General features: G+C 41.8%; 1 protein-coding gene across 3 annotated transcripts in view; it reads left to right on the top strand.

Annotated features, from left to right (window-relative positions):
* LOC139700986 (moesin/ezrin/radixin homolog 1-like) overlaps positions 1-16,848 on the top strand; it is a 164,192-nt gene that overhangs the window by 70,048 nt on the left and 77,296 nt on the right. The window contains exon 1 of one of the 3 annotated variants that reach the window (XM_071599528.1): positions 3,086-3,404. The exons of 1 other annotated variant lie outside the window; for it this stretch is intronic. In XM_071599528.1, the coding sequence (XP_071455629.1) occupies positions 3,384-3,404 (21 nt within the window). In that variant the 5' untranslated portion in view covers positions 3,086-3,383. Of the gene's footprint in view, positions 1-3,085; positions 3,405-16,848 lie in introns of those variants that run through there. One more of the 3 variants, XM_071599530.1, reaches the window with a different exon arrangement.

The following is a 16,848-nucleotide window of genomic DNA, read 5'->3' as shown; positions in this document are numbered from 1 at the left end:
CCCAAACCATTCTCCCCCCCCCCCCTAAATGCTCCCTCCGGCGTCCTAGTATGATCCCACTCAATTCTGCATTCTTGGCGCGCACCTGCCCTGGGACGAATTTTTTTTGCCATCCTTGCTGTTCGTTTCACGTGCTTCCTTCACCAGCTACGCCGCCCTCAAGACCTCACTCGCCGCCTCCCCGGCTCCCCCCCCTCCCTTCTGGGTTATCGACTGGAGGAGAAGGCCCCGCCAAATTCACTCCTCCCTCCCCTGCTCTCCAACACACACTTTCCCCCCCTCTCCTGAGGTCTTTATCCGCTGTCTCGGAGGCAGAAAGGGAAAAAAATAAACTGGGACTCTCCCCGCCCTTTCTACCTGTGCACGTTCCCAAATCGAATTACGCGCGGGTGTCCGTCGGGCGGGGGGAAAGGGCAGTAGGATGAGCGTCGTGTTGACGGCTTGTTCGGCTTTTCGCTGGCGTGGATGGGCGACCTGGGGGGTATCACGACGCTATGTTCTTGGGGGAAGAGGAGTGCAATTTTTCGAGCGGGCGAAGTGCGTTGTGAACTGTTCAGAATCGCGCCGATGTTGATAGCGTCGTAATAGCGAGTCAAATGGACTGCGCCCCATTCGCATCGAAATCTCCCCTTCGTTCTTAACGGAACGTTAATTCAGATGTGACCCGCGGTTGACCGAAGTTTCGTTACGGCGATTTTCCGGGTTATTTTGAGGGCATCGGGATCATATGTAACTTAATTCTCCAAGACGACATGGATAGTGGAGCCACTTAAAAGAAATACCGCAATACATGGCACCACCAACTTAATAATTCAAGTACAAAGATGGAAGCCACTCGAACTCAATATGTCGTTCTGGTATGGGAACTATTTGAACAGAATACTCAGATGTACTTTGTGAAGTGGTTCTATCCTTATCTATGGGAATTACGAACCCGTTCATTTCAACTGTTCAGTCCTTCTCCACGCTCTCATTTCGAAAAATTCTAATATGCTATACTCGTACGCCTATCATCTTGTTTCAACGAAGTTTCCGCGCTGTACACAATCACGCTCCATATCTAAGTTTTCATTAATATTTTCTTACCATTCTCATGTCATCGATTTACTCCTTGTGAAGGTTTTCTTGCCTAACGCAATTCTTCTTATTTACGTACTACTAACTCAGTTTTGGTCCAAAACGCCTCCGAGATTGTTAAATTCTTCCACCTGAGTCAGTTCATGACCTACTATTTTAATGTTTAACCTAGTTTTCCTTCTTCCCCATTACATTTGTTTTGTTTTTCATTAATCGTCGCCCCATATCTATCATATCGATATGTCGCATTCAGCTTCAGATAGTCTTCCCAGTGCGATATCTTCTTGTATCGCACATCTTATCCGAGGTGTCGCAGTATCGGATGTCCATACTTTGGGAAATGTTTATTCGGAGGTCTGGTTTCAGGAAAGAATACTTTGTCTATGGGTGGAATTCCAATCGTAACACAATTCTCCTTTGTTCACGTGGAAAAATACACCGTGAGAGTTTATTTTCTACGTTTGGTAATGTGGCGAAATGGAATTCTAAAGAATCAGCCTCCGCCCAAATTGTGATTGATGTGCAAGATCGTTACACTTAGTACGGTACGAGTAGCACGAGGTTGGATAGAATAATCGATACTTTGTATGGTGAACGTGTACTAAATGTATTGCAAACTTAGTCGATCGAAAGGCGTTTGCACTGTAGTTGCAGAAAGCGAGTATCCAGTACGATGTTGTACACCCCAAGATAGTTAGTGGTGAACTAAATCGTGTCAGTAGGGATATTTTTATTCCTTCGGCAAGAAACCTCAAAGAATCAGAACAGTTTGCATTGGTTTTTTTACGACTCAAGGAGTGCCGTCATCTCACGTTTCGTTCCCTTATATTTCATTCTACTACACTGTATGAGCAAGAGTAAGGCTGTAATACATTGTTTAATTCTCACATTCCATACACCCCGTCACCTTGTACATATATATACTCTGTCATCTTCGGAAATTTGAAATCCTGGGAAGGTTTGTCGTCTCCTTCTTCTTAGGCGTCGACTTCTCGCATTGAAGAGAGAGAATGGTGGATGAGATCATCTTAGGGAATGCAATATTCTCTTCGCCGTAAGAATCTGCTTGCCGTTTCGCGAATGTTCGCAATGAAAGAAGAGAAAGCTTCACGTCGTAATGGGAAGACCTTGGTTCGGTGACATGGAAAAACGATGACCGCCGAAAGACTTAAGTAGAGGCTAAAAAATTGCTCGAGTTGGACGGCTGGTGTCTTAGACACCACTTGCCACACGCTCTCGTGTTGGCATTCAGGGTTATATGGCATCGAAGTTGGACTGATTTTTTCCTGGTACCTTTTCAGATTATTGGACCTTTCCTTTCTCCATTCACTCCCACACTTAAAGTCTGGTAGCCTAGGAAAGTTTGGCTTTCGGGAGCCCTGCTCGGACAGCATCTTTTTTGGGGGAGTGAAGGATGATATAAAGTAAAAATTGATGACCTCACTCCATAGTTACGTGTACGCCGGATGGAGGAACATCATGCAGATTCGTCGCTTACGTTTCGCGCGCTGGAAAGAAAACGTGAATGCTTAAGCAGTGGTGACTCGCGTTCAAATTTTCACCCCCGCCCTTGCTCTGCTTGCTTCGCGAGAGGGGTTGGTTGTTTTTGCTCTTTTTTTAAGGTGAAGGCGTTGGGGCGGCAGGGGAAACTGGATGGGATGGTATGAGAAGCTCGGGGCAGTCGGGGGGGGGGGGACAATAATAATATGGAAAAAAACTTCCCTTTCAAAGAACCCATTCTTCTCATTTCTCCCAGTCTCCCACACCCCCTCCCCATTCCCCCAGCGAACCAAGCCCTCCCCCTCTCCACAACATTCTTCTCCCTCCCACCCCTCATCACCCCCACCACCTACTCCCTTGCCCGCCTCTCGAACCACCAGGTCTCGTCCTCCCCCCCCCTCAACCTCCCCAATCCCTTCTCCCTCTTTCCCCCTCCCTCCACCAGTCTCTTTGTCGGTTGGGTTTGAACGTCCGTCCGTTATTCGAATTGTAGGGTTCCCTCAGTCTGTTCTCGTCTGTCGTGTGGTAAGGGACGTTCACAGGATTTTCCTCCTCGTCTGGTGCGCGTTTGTCTGGTGGTGTTCCGTTCTGGTGTCGCACCGAAGAAGTCCGGGTTGTTTTTTTTCATAGTTCTTATATCTTCGTTTTCCCTCTTCATTCTTCGCTCTTGTATTTTTCCAAGTTTCGGATATTTATCTTCATCCCCTCCCGGTTGAGGAAAGATTTCCGCCTTCCTTGAAGACTCTTAAGCATCTGTGTTTCTTCCACTTCCTTCGCCGAACGGATACTCGAGAAATTGTGACAAGATGGTCGCGGGCGGGAAGATGGTGAGTTGTGATCGTTATCTTTAATTCCATTGCGTCTTCTTCCTTAGCGTGTTTGTGATGTTCATTTAATCTCCATTGTATCGGAACGTACTGGTCCGATCTCGTATTCGTAACCGTGTTGCTGTATGGTTATCTTAGTTGTATTTTTTTCCCTCCTGTTATGTAATTTCTCTGCTCGATTCGTGCGTCAATAACTTAGGTGCCACTATTTGCGCGCTCTGGAAGGAATTTGTTCAGAATCTTTTTTTTTACCCCTGTCGAAAGGTTTCAAAAGCTCTCCTTGCCCCATTTCCTCATAGTTCTACTTCAGGGTTTGTTTTTGCAGGCCATCGCTAGGGCGTGGTCTTGTCTTCTTTAGTTTTCATCGTATTATAAATGTTCATGTTTCGTTCTTGCGTTGGCATTAATGGCCAGAGATTTAAGATTTTCATCTTTATTAAGTATTTGTCAAAAGTGAAATTCGGTCGAAGGGAAAGATCAATTTCCATCACCGATGCACTACTATATGAATGGGGTTATGAGGCAAGATTTGATAATTTGACATGGTTAACTTCGTATGTGAAAGTTTTTTCTCCATAAGATCTTAAGTGGTATAATATCCCGGTTCGTTTTGGGAGTCACTTTTCTAGAATAAGCGACTTTGATCGCCTATTGTCAGTTTTGGCGGTTTGAAATAATCCCCCCCTTCTCGTTCATTATCCCAGTCTTTTTGGCTCGTGATTTCATTCTCTCCCATCCCATACTTCATTCTTTCAACGTCTGGTGAGGGCTGGGTTGTATTTTTTTCCTCCCCCTATTCTTCGAGCCATGCCGTCATGCGGGAGTTTTTGAATCAACCGTCGCGGCTTCGAACAAGTGGTGGAAGAGAGACGGTTGGCTGGCTGGCGGGGGTCGCGTGACTCACTCCCGCGCACCGGCCGGCCGGCGAGGCAAGCGGTGCCCCCATCCCACCCGAGCCTCTCCCTTCCTCTGCCTTCCCTCCCCGATCTTAACTCCGTTCTGCCCCTTCTTACCGTCCCACCCACGCCCCTTTCCTTTCTCCGAGACCGTGGCGTTTTATTGGTCGAGATTCGCTTGGAGGTCACGGATTCAAAAAAGTGTGCGCCTCTTCAAGTGGTCTAAACCCTGAAGCAACCCTCTCGCACTCCCGGGAAGGTTCTGTGTTGTCAACGGAATCGTTTGTTCTCTTTGCGTTCAGAAATGAGTCGAGCCCAGGCAGTGAACCGGATATACATGCAACCACGAATGGCCGTATGCCATTCGTGGAATGGGACTGATTTTTTTATCTATCCCCGCAATTACGCACTATTAATCTAACGATCTCCTTCTCCCGATTGGTAAAAAAAATTCGATTGAGATAAGGGTTCATTTGGTGACAATGCTAATTTTTTCTTGTTTGCCCGAAGTCTGTTTCTCCTGTTGGTGGTTTCGGGCGAAACACTTTAGAAGCTGCAAATAACTAGGCCAAATACAGATGAAGTTGTAAGGATAAGCATACAGATAGGACGAAATTTAACAAAGCCACTGGATGGATGACCAATTTTAGTTTTCAGGGCATGGAAGAAGTACCATTTGTTAAGGAAGACTTTGAGTCGGACGTTAAGGAAAATCTGTATCAAATTACTATGGCTTGCGCTCGGGTAGGTCTCGATTCATTGGGATGGTAATTTTTTTTACTGTCGCTGCCCCGAAAGAGCAGCCATTGTCATTAAAATAGGAATCTTATAATCGGATATTTTTTCCTTGTAAAGTTCGTGATTATAAGTCTAAGGCAAGAGTGCGTAACAGATGAGTTCGTAATCAGCATTTTGGAAAAAGGATATGTTATGGGTACGATTTTTACTTGAATAAAAGAGGATATCCAATAGTCGTTCGTAATAGCATAATAATCATAAGATTGGTGTATTAAAGCAGTGTAAATGAAATGTTTGGGTGTTTATATGATGCACTTACTATTAATGATATTTTAATAAATTTTCTTGATGGTTTTTCAAGTGACATTTTTTCATGCTCCCAGTCTAATCGCTTCAGTGAATAACTCGGATGTTTAGAGCCTGTGCAGATTGTTTTATAGTACGATATTTATTTTTTAAACCAGCGGAATATTTTTCCTTTCTTGAGAATGACATGGGCACAAATTTGCATGAGTGGCAGGTTGACATTGTCTTGAATTAAAAATATTTCGTGGTTGTTCATATAGGTCCATGCCTTCCCCGGTCGTCTTCAACGAACTAAGTACTTCTAAACCCACTTTACAATACGTGTCATTTCTAAATACTCTCCGATGTATGAAGCACACTTCGGCTTGCATAATGGTCTCTCTCGACGCCTTGTCCTATCAATGTTTCGATAGACGTAAAATGTTTTCTAGATTTGGGTTCGGTAAAATCAGGATTTTTTTCTACTTAAAAGCTGTTTGTTAGACTTGTGAAACCGCTGCGCTCTCTCTCGTGTTTGTTTCCTCATTTCATTCAAGCGGTGGGAGTGGAGCGAGATAGTCGCTTTTATTTTCCCTAGATAGTACCGCGAGCGTAAGGGAGAACTGCTCCCGTTTCTGTGTATGGTGGTTTTACCCGCATTCAATTGTCGGGTCTATCTGCCGAATCGACCCTGAGCCCAATTGAAGGAAGCCATTGCATAATGGTACTTCCGAATGGAATTGTAACTGATTGGGGGGAAGCATAGAAGCGCGTCAGTAATGAAAAGGTGTTTTTTGACTTTGTTTGTAATGTGTGTACACCACACAAGAGGCTCGATGGAAATCTCTCCTAGTGTTGCCAGTCGTCAGCAGGTTTAAGCGTACAAAAGAACGTTTATCGATCCCTTCGTTCTCTATCTACTTCGATAGAAATATCCGTCATGGGCGTACATTAGCAATATTGTAACCAATTTGTAGCGCGCCTAACGTGCTTCTCTGTGTTACCCAAGTCATTTCGTTCCGTCTCAGCTCCTTGTGGGTGAAATTTTCCACCATTTGCTTCTCATAATTCACCCACAAGCCTGCCCCGGTAGTAGCTACTAATGAAGGCATTTTATTCCCTGGGTAGTCTCATTCTGCAGGACAGACTTAATTTATTTTGTTAGAAATAAGTCACATTTGCCGTTGGTACTGCTATATGAAGTGACTCGTATGAGTGTACAAATTTTCCATGGCATTTTCAATGGCTAGTTAGTTTTAAATAGATAGATGTATATCTTAGTACCCAGCAAGCCAACGCTACGGTGTATGGCAGGAATAGGGGGTCCAATAACACCTCCCTGGGGAACAGTTGAAGTAACTTCTATTGCACTTGAGAAAACTCAATCTATGACTACTCATAGTACCCGACCATTCGTAACGTCTTTTATCCAACCCAGTGTATTTTGCCAATCCCATATTTTTCTAGGCTTGAGAGTAGTTAACTATGAGGTACTTAGTCGAAGATCTTTAAGGCTCGTAGCTTGAGAAATTATTCTTATTCGTCAGTTAACCTTTTCCTTTTTGTTACGTACATATCCTCTCGTGTCCCTAATAGTGAATCTCACTTAAGTCCATGTTCATGTAGTTGTCATGATCTCCCCTATTCGTATTATTTTACAATAAATATATTGTAATTAAAAATTAAGATTTTTTTGAATTTGCATGACTGGTAATCCCCCCGCCCCACGCCATGCACCCACCCTAGGCTCGCTTTTCACTTTGGTTTATGTAAAGTATTAATATTTTTAGTACCCTACAAGCCACAGCTTGTGTGCGAGTGGCAGGGGGTGAATACACAAGACTATTTTGACCCGAATATTTTCCCCCCTGCCGTGATCGGACTAGTTGTACTGATCCCTTGTCGTTCATAGAAAAAATTAAATCTGAAATCCCTCTATTCTACACTTAATTCTTCCCCCATCTTCTAATTAATCCCTCTCTAATTTTGACATGATATTGCCTACTCGCTATTCAGTTAATCACAGCAGCCTTTGAGTAATCTAGACCCTCAACCGTGCATACGATCCGATTCGGCAATAAATCCAACGTCATGAGGATCCCATACACCAACAACAGGGTAGCAGGTAGAATGGATAAACCCTTGTGTCAATTGTGCTGGGGTTGCAAGTTTTCCCCTGCAATTGTAATGCCATGCGTAATGCTAATTTTTTTTTTTAATTTTATGATAACATTGAAGCAGAGTCGAAGGATTTAAATTTCCATTGCCAGTGAAAGATGGTACGCTAGTTTGGATTTTAACACACAAATGGTTAATCTTAGTGCAGGTCTCCTGCCGTGTGCTTAATTTATTGGAATTTCTATGAGGGCACTTAATATGTAGTGTCGTTTCACACGTGGCATGGCGAAGTTTTCCGCTCGTTGGGTCAATTTCCTTCCGTGAGACGCGAATTCGCTTCCCCTTGAGCGAGTGACTCAACCAGTTATAATTCGTCGGAAAGGTGAAAGTTAGTCTCACTCCCACTTCCTCATCGCCAGATTTGGATATTTTAGTAACCAGCAGATTCGAGAAGAGCTGTGCGAAAGTTTGGTTAATACTTGCGCTTCTCACGGTCATCGCTTTTATATATTTTTTCTCCCTCGTGACCAATCAAGGGCGATGATTGTCTATTAAGGTTGCCGGGGGATGGTGTGCGGAACGACTCTCTCCTTTAAGCCGTGAAGGATCCGAAGAACACACACCTCGTGATTCACTCTCGTGGGTTTTACTGCCATGCTGTTCTATTCAGCCTACAGTATGGAGTTGACTTTTGTTCTCCCGACTGGAAGATTATTATTGCCTCACTCAAAGGCCATTAATTCCCGTACGTCACAATGGGAAGGGCTCTCCTTGCAACCTACTCTTTTTCCGTCCTTTCGCAAGAGTCCAGGCAGAGGAAAACTGATTTTTTTAATGCATTTGGCCGATGTCGGGAGGTGAAAATGGGAATATGCTTATAAGGATATCCGATACTCATGGGAAAATTGGAGGAATGTCACCTCTTTTATATCCGATTTGTAGATCATCATGGCTATTTAGCGTAGTTATTTTGGTGTCTTGATCATTTAGGTGATCCGCGATCTCTCTCGACCACTAGAGTTACGTAATACTATGTCCAATTCGCATCAACGACCTTCGAAGCATAGATCATCGAGGTGTAGGTGAAATTTGTGCCGTGACTTTGTTCGTGGGGTTTAACATACAATTGTTATTTTAGGAAGAAAACTAGCAGTTATTTCTACTTGCAATGCGGTCTCCTGTTAGATACCGCTTGTGTGTGGGGGAGGGATGTAATTAAACAGCACGCATACAACATCAAACATTCTTATGCTTAACTTTTAGTTGCCAATAAATGTAAAATATTTTACATTACGCTCATTTGGCACCTTTCCAACGTTTTCAACATTGAATTATTTGCCCTCAAATGTTCCTGATGTAAAAAAAGTCAGTTTCGTGAGGTGTGCATTGTCTACTCGAACGTGTTTATTCAATTAACAAAGTTAATTATGTGGATTTAGTGGTTAATAAGTGATTCCAGATGGCGTGAAGGAACCTCCGGAAAATAAAGTGCAATGTAATGCCAAAATGTGGCTGAATTCTTGGGTAAATAATTTTTTCCGAGAAACGAATTTAATTCACTGTTGGAAGGGTATAACGGTCGTGACAGGCTGGGTCAGTGAATATCCTTTGAAGGCCGAGGGACATTTGAGTCGATTGTGTGTTTGTGTCGAGTGTGACAAATTGATATTGGAGACGGTTGAGTGAGAGATTGCCCCTGGAACGTTGAAGGTCGTTGCAGATTAATCTTGGAAAATCCGAAAATTCTCCCTCTAGAATATCGGGAGTTTAGTTTGAGAAATGGGAGTTTTGTTATCATGTTAGACCAATTCGACCATTTTTCGCTTGCATTGGCTTTTTCCAAACAATTAATGTTGAATGATGCACGTTAAACAAACAAAATATCCCATGGTGTTGTAGTCTTTTTTCGCGAACGTGGCTCTGGAAAGAGATAATTTTAACCTTACGCGTGATTGCAAGAATGCTTCCCTTACGTCACGATAAGGTTCGATTACCGAGATGTATATCGAGACACTGTGTTCTAATGAAGTTATCGTCCTAGTTGTGAAAAAGTTTGATTTAAAATTCAAGGTGAACTGAAATGAATTAATCACTTTTTTTTACTTGCGTCTTTTCCTGAAAGTGGGAAGGTTGCGCAGAAATGTATTTTTGTGTCAGAGGTCAACGCTGGTTGCACCACGTTTTATGAATTAAATCTGTCTTTCCAGATTATCTAATTAAACGGCGGTAAGTCACGGGGTGGCCATGTTATAACGGCCTTTGCGCCAGGAGGTAGATTTTTTCAATTGCCCTAACGCTTTATGACTCAACGTTTCTATCGTAAGTGGATATCGTACCCAAAGGTAAATGCGCATTTGAATTGAGGTCATGGAAGTTGGTTTGCATGCGCATTAATTATGGTCGCACGTCAAGCCACATCTTGTGTTTTTCCTACTCATAATATTTTTTCATTGTATGAGAAAGAATGAGAGAGAAACTACCGGAGCGTATATCCACGGCGATATGGTTTTCCTAAACCCTAGCGTTCAACATCTTTGCTTCATTCCATAAGGTCCGAATGAACTTGCTAATTTTCATAAGTTTATTAGTCATTCAAATCATATGTCTTGTAGTGTTAATTGTTTAAGGGACCCCATGCAACGAACTTCAAATCCCTTTTTATGGCGATCAAACTTGGAATTAACAAGTGTGCCTGCGCACTAATATTAAGCGAATTGTGGCCACTTGTTCACATGATTACGGGTGGATAAATATTAACATGTGATTAATATCAATAAAATTAAATTAACGTGATGCTCGGAAGTTTTTTTTACGCGTAAGCTGCGTAACAATATTGATGATTACTCTGGCAAGAAAATAAGTTATTTGTTGGATGTAGAGGTGATTAGTATTTAATTGTTTTACATTTAATGTTTGTTAAATTTTCATGCGTCGAAAATGGTACGGAAAGTGATTAAAATATCGGCAATTCACTCTGCTTAGTTTTAGTAATTTTTGTTGTTCTTGGTCTATTCACTTGAATGTCTTCATCCTTCACGTGAAATACACTTGACCCCCATGAGACCAATAAGGAAAATTCGCAGCTTCCTAATCCGTGGTTCCTAAATAAAAAATATATTATAATTTTCACGACGAAATTGAAACTAGGTGACTTTAAATGTTACATAAATACAATGTAACTGATCGTAGATTCACGCAGGAATAATGATTCAAGTAAATTCTACCTATAAAAAAATTCAATGAATGTACATTACATGCCAACGAATATTGTGTGTGTGAATCTTATTTTAGGATAATGTGAACTGACCTGCTGACCCTTCAGTATGCGTGTGTAATAGTTGCTGCTAAATATGAGTGGTACAGAAACTGGTAATAGGAACTGGCATTGTTTCCTTATTGTGTTCGTGTGGACACAAACAAATGATAGAAAATATCACCTGAAACATTGAATATTATTAGCTCAGTAGATGGCTCAAAACATTTGTGGTTTTCATCTCCAGAACTAGAATGAAAACCCCATAAGTGGCTTGCAGGGTACCACGTAGAAGAAAATAACCGAATAGCGCCATGGAAATTTCGGCGATCTAAGTTGACACCTTAAAACGGTAATCGTTGATAGTTTTTTTTTCAATTATTTTGCTATCATGTAGGTTTTCATCCCCTCCTTTCCCCAAGTTTTTACTTTTCTCTCCAAACTTTCCCGTGCGAAATTGGACGTTTGATTTTGATATTGTCTTCATCATTACTTAGATAAACTATTTCGGTCGTGAATGTACTACTCTAAATTTCCAAACGATCAAAAATGTAGATTTTTTGTCGATTCATTTGGAATTGGTGGGATTGAGTTACGCATTCTGGTAAATACAATTGCAGTTGTTAGATTTCTCATAAATGTTTCCTTCGCATAACCTTCTCCCACTTGCACAGGAAATTAATATCACGATGTTAAAGAATATCGGTTGGGGCTGTACAAGGTAAGAGTCGTCATGGATTTAAAAAATTTGCAATGATTGCGTGATGGCAGGTGGTGTAGCGTATAGATCTGAAAGTAAAATATTCGAATATCTAGTGAGTATATAGAAATCACAGATTGCTTTTTTTAATGTAATAGTTTTATTTTTGCAGACAAGAGTCCCGGTCAAGATAAACGAATGGGGAGACCTTTATCGCCTTGGGCATTTTAACGCTTTGGCTACCCGTAATTGCGTCATCGTTTTTAACTTGAGTGGCTGACGGTCTTGGTCATGCCGTCATAAATCTTATAGCGATTCCAGGGAAAGGTTCGGTAACACATCGTAGCTCGTCAATGGTTTTTTCGAGGAATGCGAACTCGCCGTGTGGATGGCCTTGTAACGTGGGTCATTTTTTTAATCTCCTGAATAAGTATCTAAGTATAAGCATTCTTCGAAGTGTCTTCGTTTATTTATTGCCCCATGCACAGGTTAAAAATTAATAATTCATTTCGCTCTTCGCATTCTACTAAACGCACAATCAGAAGTGTGAGAGATTCATTTATTAATGCCGACATTTTTCTAAAGAAAATTAATGGTCTAGCCGTTCGTAGTCTGCAAATCACCATCGATTTCCCCCTAATGTTCTTCTTTGGAAGTCTAAGCAGAAACAATTGTTTCCATAATGCTCACATTAGATTCTTTATTAGTTCGCATTTTCTATTATCATCTGGCATGTGTATAATTATGTTACGTAATGGGTTGCAGATGAAGACCTGTTATCGTCTAAATTTCCAAATCGCCGTTACTGCTCTATGGATGCGAGCTCATTACATTGAAAAACTGGAACACAATTTGGTTAGTTTTCCATAAAAATTGTTTCGATTGAAAGAAGCGTTGACCGATTTTGTTTTGGAGGTAAATTATATGTCATTGAGATACGACGGGATATATTTCGTAATTCCTAAGCTCTCCGGGCGTTAGATAGCGTGTGTCAAAAGGCTTAAAGTGTTGTCGAATTCCATCCGTCAAAATCGCCTCAGTTGTGCATTTGGTGATAGCATTGTGGCAAAAGATCTTAGATTATTGAATGAGTGTTCTCGAAAAGTAAAGGAATTAGGTCTAGGTTTTACCTTTAGGTTCCAGAAAATAATTATTACTGTTGTTATTATTACCTAGTACCCTGGAAGCCACCGCTAGGGTGTGTGGCAGGGGGCGATGACACACCAGACTACTATAGACACAAAATACTTCTGCCCTGTGGCGCTGTTGGTCAGCGTTAAGAAGAAGGTGCACATGCCCTTTCGCTGAAATATTGAATTCCTCGTGTGCTAGTTTCCCCACAAAGCGTGACGACTTTCCAATAAAATGGAACCACTTTTAGCACCTTTCCCCTCGCCGTTGTGATTTGACGAAATGTCGGAAGCTTTCCTTTTTTTATTTAACGTGAACCCTCATGAAATCATTCTGGCCAAGTATGAGAAATACTTCTAAAATAGATTGTACTAGGTATTGCTTGGTACAATCTATTTTAATAGTAGCTAATGTTGATTGTTACAGTTGATCTAAAGTGTAGCGGCCTGTAATAATTTCGTAAATGATAAAAATGTGGGTCACAAACATCTCAGTATAGTAGAAATGTTAGCACCAATGTTTTACGGCAACGACTCCTAAAAATAGTGTCGATGGTAGACCGTTGATTGATCTTAAAGTCTAATAGATTACATCGTCAGAATTGGCGCTCACCCCTTTGAAAGAAATGAGTCGAAGAGTGCCCTTGAAGTCAGTTTGACGCTAGCATTTTTCACCACTAGTTACAAGAACCGTTCAGCAACTTTTCTCCGAATCAGAAAACGTCATGGTCACGTCACGAAGGCAGCCATATTGTGTTGTTGTACCCTGCCGAATGGTTACATTTTCATTCAATTTCTGTCTCGTGGAATGGCATCGTTGGGGTTAATATTCCCTGAACCCGAACGCTCATGAAACGCCTCGACGCAAGCGAGACGTGGAAGTGTTTCATTGAGTCCGAACTGATCCTCTATTTCGCACCAATAACGAAACAACTATAGTTGCTCTCGACTAAATTGTTACTTTAACGCCTTCATTTGTTTTAAATTTCGTTCGTAAAAACTGTCCTGTAGTACTGAAGGAAAGAAAATGGTAGAAGGTTTAAACGGGGAATGTCTTCTCTTGCGTGTTTTGGAGTTCAGTGATCTTGTGCGAATTTTTATGTTCATCAACGAAGACAAAAGGCAGTTCGCGCTTGTTGGATTCACGGGCAGTGTGTGAAGCGGCTTTTTAAAAAGTCTTTTTAGGAAATGTCAGCAAGAGTCGGCGTGGGTGGGTCTTGCTTGCGGGGTGGTAATTCCCAACAGGAACGGGGAAACGCGCCTAATTGGATTGGAGGTATTTTTATCCTCCTTCGGAATGGGGAAGCGGAGCACGCGCCGGCGGAGTTTCGAAAGCGTCGGGAAATTGCCTATTTCGTCTTTGATTTCGTGAATTTATTTTTCTTTCCCCACTCTTTCGCACGATGGCTAATTTTTTTGCGCGTTGTCTCCGCCTTCGTCGCGTGCATTTGCGACACAATTTCTTGGAGTATATTTCCTTCCCCTACAGAGGAATTTGTTCGCCGCCTTACGTTGAGAGAGATGTAAGGATTCCACTAAAAAAATGGTTCCCTGCTCTGGAGTATGGGTTGAAAAATGGTTCGCTATTTACCGCATGTAACTAGTCTTAAGCGCGTTTACATTTACTTAAATAAATTTTTACCAAATCAACGAAATTATAATCTTGGCGTGGTTTATGGTTATCATAGTTCGTGCTCGCTCCGGAAAGGAAAACTGTCTTTGGGAAAATTTTCTTTTACAATTCACCCGTATAAGTAATTAACATCAATATGGAATTATAATAGTTTCCTTAGGCAAGGTGGTTCATTGAGTAGAGCGTTTTTACTTGCTTATAGGATTACGATTCCATCTGGGTAGTTCTTCATGCAGACTTGATCGATCACTAGTTTCATTCATTACTGTTTAGTTTGACAGTCGGTCTGTCATCGCGATAAAAATGATTGGCGATAAATTAATATTAACTATTTCTAGATGAGGACCTCTACACCTAAAATTATCGATTAAGTTTTCAAAGGCGGTTGATATTTGTGTGAAATGGACGAGTTACGCGTAATTCAGTGGGTAGAACGCTTGGCTATTGGCTACAGGTTCCGGGTAGATTCTGGGTTATACCTCAGTACACCCTAAACTTCATCAAGTGAATGATTTTTCGGGAACCAGATGTTGTTGGGTAACCTTAGGCGGCAGTCGTCGGAGGCAAATCTGATGAACGAAATTCATACGCTAAGGTGAGCTCTACCCTCAACTTCCAAACCAACCTTCGGTTTGATAACTGGTGGTTAGGCGTGAACATAGCAAAATGCATTCGATGTGTCGTAATAAATGGCAGTGTTCCTGGAGCAGATCTCTCCCATCCCACAAAAAAACTCTTTGCTCTCGATACTCCTTCTTTTTATGCGATAGGTTTATTTATTTACCGCCACCCTAGAGATGCTTACGTGATCATTTCCCCGCTTGGACTGCAAACGGTCGCATACAAAATAAAAATTCTCCCTTGGCTAATGAAAGCTTGCTCATTTCCATATACAGTCAGGGTCGTTTGTTACCGGCGCGGTTATGAAGAGAGATCGGCTATTGCGGGCAAGCGGAGAACGGTTGGTTGCTGATCACTTTGCATTCAAAACGATCGTGGCAATAGAGAGAGAGACCTGCGGGCATAACGAACGAATTAATGGCAAATAAACAAGCATAGCTTGAAACGTCCTACTGAGTGCAATAACATCTATCATTACACTGTCCATTATTTGACCTTTTCATCTCTCTCAATATTCCGTCGGTCATTTTCAATTATTTCAAGATAATATATTAGTCGACGTTAGTAGCAATTTTGTGGTCGATTGTCATTTTTGTCTTCTTCATATTGTGTGCATTACTATACATTTGAGTCTTTACGCGAGAGGGAAAGCAGTGGGAGAAAGTGTGTGTAACATATCCTCATCGGACTGAAAAGAGTAATGGCTGTTTCTAGGAAAAGGCATTGGTCCCTTTCATCTCGAGTTCTACTGGGTGTAATAAATAAGCCTGCAAGTTTTGCGATTGGATAATATTGCTTTGCTTTTCGCCCAATGTGTTTGACCTCCCGTGCTATTCCTCCGGCGCAGTTATGCAAGCTTAATTTTTTTATCACCGCTCAGTGTAGGGCGATTGTTGCCCCCCCCCCCCCCTGCCCATCCATATTTTTTCTTTTTTGAAGGTACTTGCCTACATCCAGACCTTATTAGGAATTCTGAGAGTATAAAGGTGTTAAAGCCATCTTGGTTAACTCGGCGTTGGATAAACAAATGGCTTTCCATCGGTTTTGTCAGCCCTCCTCTGTTAACCGCCGTCCGATTACAAGACGAAATTTTTCTCTCCTCTCGATTTAGGTTACGTTCGACGGCCTTCAGCGGACGCATGCGGTGATAAATTTCCTTCCTCGGAGTCGAGAGGAAAGCTTTGTGTGCCCCTCGTAGGGAGAAAGAGAGAAGTTCCTCCCTTGCATTTCGAATTCTCATTATTCTGCATCGTCAGTTGAGACGTATAACACTACCATTTGTGCAAATCTTTAATTTTATCGCTTGAGTAAGTGTGCCATTGACCCACAAAGCTTGAATGAGAGTGCGTGCGTTTGCTAGTCACCCCTCGATCCCCATCCCAGTCAATTTCGATTTTTTTTCCAAAAAGCGGATCTCAACTTTTGGGAAGAGGAACTGTGCGTTGTATGTAAATTGCTACGAGTTCACGTCAATTTTTTTTTAAAGAATTAAGTCAAACGGGAACACACAGGTATTACTGACTCACTAACTCTCATGGGTGAAGCATTTAAGGTGAATGCGTTGACAAGCCACTAAAAAAATTCTTATTATAACTTTATTCGGGAAATATGACGAAAGGGATGAAGAGGGTGGTGTCTTCGTTAGTTAGGCCTCATTTCGAATATGCTGCCCGTATATTTGATCCTAACGTCGTTTGTTTGATTTCCGATTCGTGTGTAGCGAAGAGGAATTGGATTTGTTAAATGTTACAGTGTATCGAAATTGTTCGAGGAAGTCCGTTTGGAATTGCTCCACGCGCGAAGTTTAAACGGGAGGTTAAAACTCTCGCATAAATGGAAAGCGGATCTATTTTGTGATGTTGTCTCAAATATATTACTAGCCCCGTCGTATTACCCTCTGATGTACGATGTGTTAACCGTATGATGCTCCATTAGAGTATTCGAGAGCTTTCAAGTCTTAAAAGACAATTATATTGATTTTTGTGACCTTAATCTTTTTATTAATTACTTCGGAAGTAATATTCGGATAAAATTTAACGACGGAATCTTACGTTATGTTCTCCGCCAAAT

Source organism: Hetaerina americana, unplaced genomic scaffold (genome assembly GCF_022747635.1).
Source record: "Hetaerina americana unplaced genomic scaffold, ioHetAmer1.1.p SCAF_11, whole genome shotgun sequence".
NCBI classification, from domain to species: Eukaryota; Metazoa; Arthropoda; class Insecta; order Odonata; family Calopterygidae; genus Hetaerina; species Hetaerina americana.
Note: the sequence above shows the minus strand (reverse complement) of the source record. Positions and strands in the feature narration are given on the sequence as shown.